Raw genomic sequence first — 6,000 nt, 5'->3', positions numbered from 1 at the left:
CACAGCACAGAGACTGTTCAGGTGGTTGGTTTTGGTCATGATTGACCTGAACCGCCTGCCAGAGGTTCAGTAAAAATCTTTCCTGCATGCTTCCATGCCCTGGAGTCGTGCAGTACCGCAATGGAGGCAGCCAATGCACTCTGGCCACCAATGCATGCCCACACACACAACAATTTTCACCATAGTTTTTGCTATATGATAATTAACTGTACAAACAAACATTTAAAACGAACAGGGTCGCATCCATAGATACAGAACAAAGACTGAACGACTCTGGCCACCGAACCAATAAAATTAGCGACCAGCCGCGTTGGGTAGCAACCCTAGATTTGTTTCGGGACAATCTTGTGGAAGGATTAAATGAATCAAAGTGTTAATGAAAATGTCAATCATTATTTAAATATGTTGCTAACCCGTTGTAGAAAAGTGATAATGCCCTCAAAGCTGGTGTTTGTGCCAATATTCTCCAAACACCGGCTTCTCGGGCATTATCACTTAAGTTAATGCAGTCTGTATGGTCTCTAAAATGTCACTAGCAGCACCATATTACCTAATAATTCTGAGTGTGTGTAAATGTACTTTGAATAAAGGTGATTCTGATGAGTGAGCATTGCCTGGCTATACATTTCATGGCTGTATCTGTGAAAACATTTACCGAGCAACAGTTCGACTCTTACTTTCCTGATTCCATTTGACAAGTGTAGACCCTTCCATGTGAAAAGGTACATGAAAGGGGATACAGTGTGCTTAAGTAAAATAATCAGTCAACGTTTTTAGTTTAAATTTAATGTATATATAGGTAATGCCAGCGCGGTAACAAGCTGAAAATGTGGGTATCCATCTGTACGACCATAATGTTTATAGGGATATCTGGGTTAAGGGTTGTGTGGTTGACTGTGGTCTATCTCCACAGAGGAAAAGGGAGCAGCCTCAGTCCATTATTCTTCTACCTCCCTCCATGGTTTAGGCTGGACCTTGCCGACTGGAGACAGATTCCATGTGATGCCGGTTTGTGTCAGTACCTGAAAACGAGGAGACTGAGAATCACAAAACACAACTGATGTGCGTACATAGCAAGTGAATGAATACTCAAGTGAGGATTTCTGTATAAGCACTTTGTGACAACTGCTGATGTAAAAAGGGCTTTATAAATACATTTGATGTTGATGCATAGCTTTTGGGGAAGGAATAATACACACAAGACTATACAAATGTATACATTGTTCTATACCACAAGGTGTTATACAAGAAATGTGCACAAAGAGATTAAAACGTACAAATCCCCAGACAGACACACAAAACGCGAATCCTCCGATCATCAGGCCGGTGCCATACTTGGCATGGAATTCGGGGGAGTGCGTCGAACTGAGCCTCACTTGACGGGCACCTTGTCCTGCTTTGAAAACAAAATATAGCTGCATTGTTTGCGCAGGGAACAACATCCACACAGTGAATGATTATCATTGTTGAGGAGGTTATGAGCCCTTGGTTATACTGTTTAACACAGGCGTAAAACAATTAACAGGGTCATGGAACGCAAATTTGTTAGCACACAGGACTTATCGTATCCAAAGAGTCGTGAGATGGAATGTCAATGTGACTTCTCCACTGACTATCACATTGTCATGTTGGATCTGTAGTATCTGACGTTCACGTATGTATTTGTATGCTAAACTGGTGCAATACCCAACCTAACGCCTGGCTTTTGGGATGAGATAACGAGAGTCTAGCTAACTAGCTAGGAGGGAAGTTGACATTGGAAATGACCGTCTGATTGTTCCCCTCACTGCCTGCAAGTTAAGCTAACAATTACAAAGTTACAGAATAAAAACAGACATGACAAATCAAGGTAAAGTTTTTGTAAAAACATTTAAGTAAACAGCATGCCAACTAGTAGCGCTAGCTTGGCTGCTACATTCACGCAGTCAAAATTACAAGCGCTAAAGACTTGGTAACGTTAGTAGCTGTCTGAAGCTAGCCTACCTGTTAGCCATGTTGCTAAGCACAGTCACACAATAATTGCTCGTTTACAGAAATGTTCAAACGAACACAAGATGAAGGGATCAGATTTCTATAACTTTAAACGATGTCTTACCGGAGACGTTCAGCGCTGCTTTAACAAACCGAAACATGTTGGCTCGACTTGAGGTTTGTAGATACCCTTGAAGAACAAAATGGAAGAACGTTGGCGACAAATACCGGAAACTAATTAAAAAGCACTCTACGCTCATGCGCATAACAAACGCTAACTGGCGTTTTTTTTTATGTCTTACTGTATGTTTTACTGTTGGTGCGTAATGCACTATGTTGTAAATAAACATTCAACCATCTATAATAATAATGCATAAAATAATAATTCACTGAAATTATTGCTGGCTCTAATTTTGAAATACCATTATTTACCCGCTTTTCACATCAGTGTCAGGATGGCCGAGTGGTCTAAGGCGCCAGACTCAAGGATCAGCTCCTTCCGTATGAACGGGAATTCTGGTCTCCGAATGGAGGCGTGGGTTCAAATCCCACTTCTGACATACGTTTTGTCACATTTTATATAACATACAGGACTGCACCAGATTTGCCAGTTCTTGCTGTGAGATGTTACACACTGTAGACAACTCGGACATTGTGATGAGTAAATACAGTGGTTTAAAATAGTTAAGTAAAAATACTTTAGCAGCTTTTTGGGGAATCTGTACTTTACTATTTATATTTTTGACAACTTTTACTTTTACTTCACTACATTCCTGAAGAAAGTAATGTACCTTTTACTCAAAGCATTTTTCTTGACACCCAATTATAGTCCATTCGGAAAGTATTCAGATCCCATGACTTTTCCCACATTTTGTTACTTTTCAGCCATATTCTATAATGAATTAAATACATACATAATCATCAATCTACACACAATAACCCATAATGACAAAGTGAAAACAGTTTTTTTTTGTTGCAAATGTATTAAAAATAAAAAACAGAAATAGCTTATTTACATAAGTATTTAGACCTTTTACTATGAGACTTGAAATTGAGCTCAGGTGCATCCTGTTTCCATTGATCATCCTTGAGATGACAACTTGATTTGAGCTGTCCACGTTTGGTAAATTAGGATAGATAAACAACAATTATTCAATATAGCAAAGTTAACAGATTTGAACAAAGATAAACGAAACGGAGAGGAAATCTGGTGGAGGTGGTTGAGCAACACTGGGCTGTGACTGGAGCAGAGATGGAAGGAAAGGTAGGGAGGTTAGGAGTTGAGGAGGATGGGATGTAGTGGTGGAGTGTAGTGGTGGAGTGGAAAAAGGTGGAGGTACAGTAAGTGTAAAGGTTAAGAAAAGAAAGCCTGAGGAGCCTTTGCAGGTCTTGTCAGAGGAGAGCAGTGATGAGGGAGGTTGGGGTCGCAGTGTTTTACTGAGAGAAGTGGAGTTCAAGGTGTTGGTGAAATTTAAGTAACTCATATACCCAATCCTAAATTTTCTTGGCAATAACAAATCCTCAAAGTTTAGTGCTTGAGTTTGAGTGCCTTATACTATTTAGCATTGATACACACCACCACCACCAAACTTCCATCATGAAGAACTTTAGCAGTCAACCTCTCCAACTTTACTCTCCAAATCCCTAGCCAACGCGGTCAGAATCACCGCCGTGACTCCACCATGATTCTTAACTCAGCAAAAAATAAACGTCCTCTCACTGTCAACTGCATTTATTTTCAGCAAACTTAACATGTGTAAATATTTGTATGAACATAAGATTAAACAATTGAGACATAAAATGAACAAGTTCCACAGACATGGAACCCTGAACAAAGGGGTAGTCAAAATCAAAGGAACAGTCCGCATCTGGTGTGGCCACCAGCTGCATTAAGTGCTGCACCTCCTCATCATGGACTGCACCAGATTTGCCAGTTCTTGCTGTGAGATGTTACCCCAGTCTTCCACCAAGTTCCCGGACATTTCTGGGGGGAATGGCCCTAGCCCTCACCCTCCGATTCAACAGGTCCCAGACGTGCTCAATGGGATTGAGACACGGGCTCTTCGCTGGCCATGGCAGAACACTGACATTCCTGTCTTGCAGGAAATCACACACAGAATGAGCAGTATGGCTGGTGGTATTGTCATGCTGGAGGGTCATGTCAGGATGAGCCTGCAGGAAGGGTACCACATGAGGGAGGAGGATGTCTTCCCTGTAACACACAACGTTGAGATTGCCTGCAATAACAACAAGCTCAGTCCGATGATGCTGTGACACACCGCCCCAGACCATGACGGACCCTCTGCCTCGAAATCGATCCATCTCCAGAATACAGGCCTCAGTGTAATGCTCATTCGTTCGACGATAAACGCGAATCCGACCATCACCCCTGGCGAGACAAAACCGTGACTCGTCAGTGAAGAGCACTTTTTGCCAGTCCTGTCTGTTCCAACAACGGTGGTTTTGTGCTCATAGGCAACGTTGTTTCCAGTGATGTCTGGTGAGGACCTGCCTTACAACAGGCCTACAAGCCCTCAATCCAGCCTCTCTCAGCCTATTGTGGACAGTCTGAGCACTGATGGAGGGATTGTGCGTTCCTGGTGCGTTGAGCGTTCCTTCACGCAGATGAGCAGGGATCCTGGGCATCTTTCTTTTGGAGGTTTTCAGAGTCAGTAGAAAGGTCTCTTTAGTGTTCTAAGTTTTAATAACTGTGACCTTAATTGCCTACTGTCTGTAAGCTGTTAGTGTCTTAATGACTGTCCACAGACTCATGTTCATTAATTGTTTATGGGTCATTGAACATGCATGGGAAATGGTGTTTAAACCCTTTACAATGAAGATCTGTCTTGTCATCTGGATTTTTACAAATTATGTTTGAAAGACAGGGTCCTGAAAAGGGATGTTTCTTTTTTTGCTGAGTTTGTGCGAGCATATGTTCCGAAACCATTGAATTGCTATAAATGTTTGCCCAAAGGTTTGGGCATGTGGTGTGTAAATACAAAAGGAGATTAACGAAGTGTGGGGGAGAACATGTATGTGGAGATGGGGTTCAGTTAAAGTACTGTAACTGTGGTGGCACCCATAGTGTAGTGTATGGGGGTTGTTCAGTGATGAACAGACAGGTTGAAGTGCAGCAGGTGAGGAGTGAGCGTAACATCTCGCATGCAGAAGCAATGAAGGTAGTTCACACAGAAACAATCGAGGCACCTAGAAGAGCAGGTATTCCAGGGCAGATTGAGATGCAGGTTGGGCGTGATGGAGGGAGCAGAATGGGGGAGAACACAAGACTGGACATGAGGAAGTGTGTTACATTTGTGACATCAGCAATCAATTGCACATAAATTACAATCGAGGACTAAGAAGATAAAGATATCTTGGGATTACAGGACTGACATGGGAAAATGTACAGGATGACCTCAATAAGATTGAGAATCAGTCCAGCCTGTGACGTGGTGAGGTTGGGCGCAGAGAAGAGACCAGATGAGAGAAGAGACCAGATGAGTAATCAGTGGTTAAGGATTAACATAATACTTTACTGAGAAACAGTAGCCGCAGGATCACAGTGCACTTGAAAAACAACCAACACTAAGTATTGACAACCATACTCAGGAAATGACCGCACATGGTAAACAATTCAAGCTTCTTCAAAGAGCAACATAAAACACACCACTTTTAACAGGGAAATCATAATGAGTAAATAGGACACACCTAAGTGCCGTTAATGTCTCTAGGACGGTCTCTGACGCCCTCTGGTGACAGGTGGAACCATGACACAGTCAGGAAACATGTATTGGTTAATTTGCATTATGGTGTTAATCATTTAATGGAATGCCAGACGTTTGATGGCTAATGGGCAAGAGTTCAAGCAGTTTCTTGAGGAGTTACCAGCCAAACCTGATGTGATGTGTCTCCAGGAGACATGGCTAAAACCTACTCTAGATTTTGTATTATTAGGTTATGTTGCAGTCCGTAGAGATAGGGTGGCAACGTGAGGAGGAGGGTGTGCTACCTTTATAAAGCGGGAGATCC

General features: G+C 42.2%; 1 protein-coding gene and 1 non-coding gene across 2 annotated transcripts; one reads left to right on the top strand and one right to left on the bottom strand.

Annotated features, from left to right (window-relative positions):
• Window positions 1-767: 767 nt before the first annotated feature.
• On the bottom strand, window positions 768-2,196 carry LOC139423147 (cytochrome c oxidase subunit 7B). Its single transcript, XM_071174838.1, has 3 exons — window positions 2,096-2,196; window positions 1,278-1,393; window positions 768-1,022 (listed from the first exon to the last, which is right to left on the bottom strand). Exons 1-3 carry the CDS (start codon window positions 2,130-2,132, stop codon window positions 939-941), a joined length of 237 nt encoding a protein of 78 aa, XP_071030939.1. The 5' UTR covers window positions 2,133-2,196; the 3' UTR covers window positions 768-938.
• Window positions 2,197-2,420: 224 nt separating this feature from the next.
• trnal-caa (transfer RNA leucine (anticodon CAA)) lies at window positions 2,421-2,531 on the top strand. The gene is made up of 2 exons: window positions 2,421-2,458; window positions 2,486-2,531. It is a non-coding gene; the product is annotated as a tRNA-Leu (tRNA).
• Window positions 2,532-6,000: the final 3,469 nt, after the last annotated feature.

The sequence above is a fragment of the Oncorhynchus clarkii genome, chromosome 12 (genome assembly GCF_045791955.1).
Source record: "Oncorhynchus clarkii lewisi isolate Uvic-CL-2024 chromosome 12, UVic_Ocla_1.0, whole genome shotgun sequence".
Taxonomy (NCBI): Eukaryota; Metazoa; Chordata; class Actinopteri; order Salmoniformes; family Salmonidae; genus Oncorhynchus; species Oncorhynchus clarkii.
Note: the sequence above shows the minus strand (reverse complement) of the source record. Positions and strands in the feature narration are given on the sequence as shown.

What these genes read in the sequence shown, in the direction of transcription:
- LOC139423147 (XM_071174838.1), bottom strand. Translation starts at nt 2,132, where the DNA reads ATGTTTCGGTTTGTTAAAGCAGCGCTGAACGTCTCCG. An exon ending in AGCAGCGCTGAACGTCTCCG is followed by an intron (nt 1,394 to 2,095) that starts GTAAGACATCGT and finishes TTTTCAAAGCAG; the next exon opens with GACAAGGTGCCCGTCAAGTG. An exon ending in GTGTGTCTGTCTGGGGATTT is followed by an intron (nt 1,023 to 1,277) that starts GTACGTTTTAAT and finishes CCTCGTTTTCAG; the next exon opens with GTACTGACACAAACCGGCAT.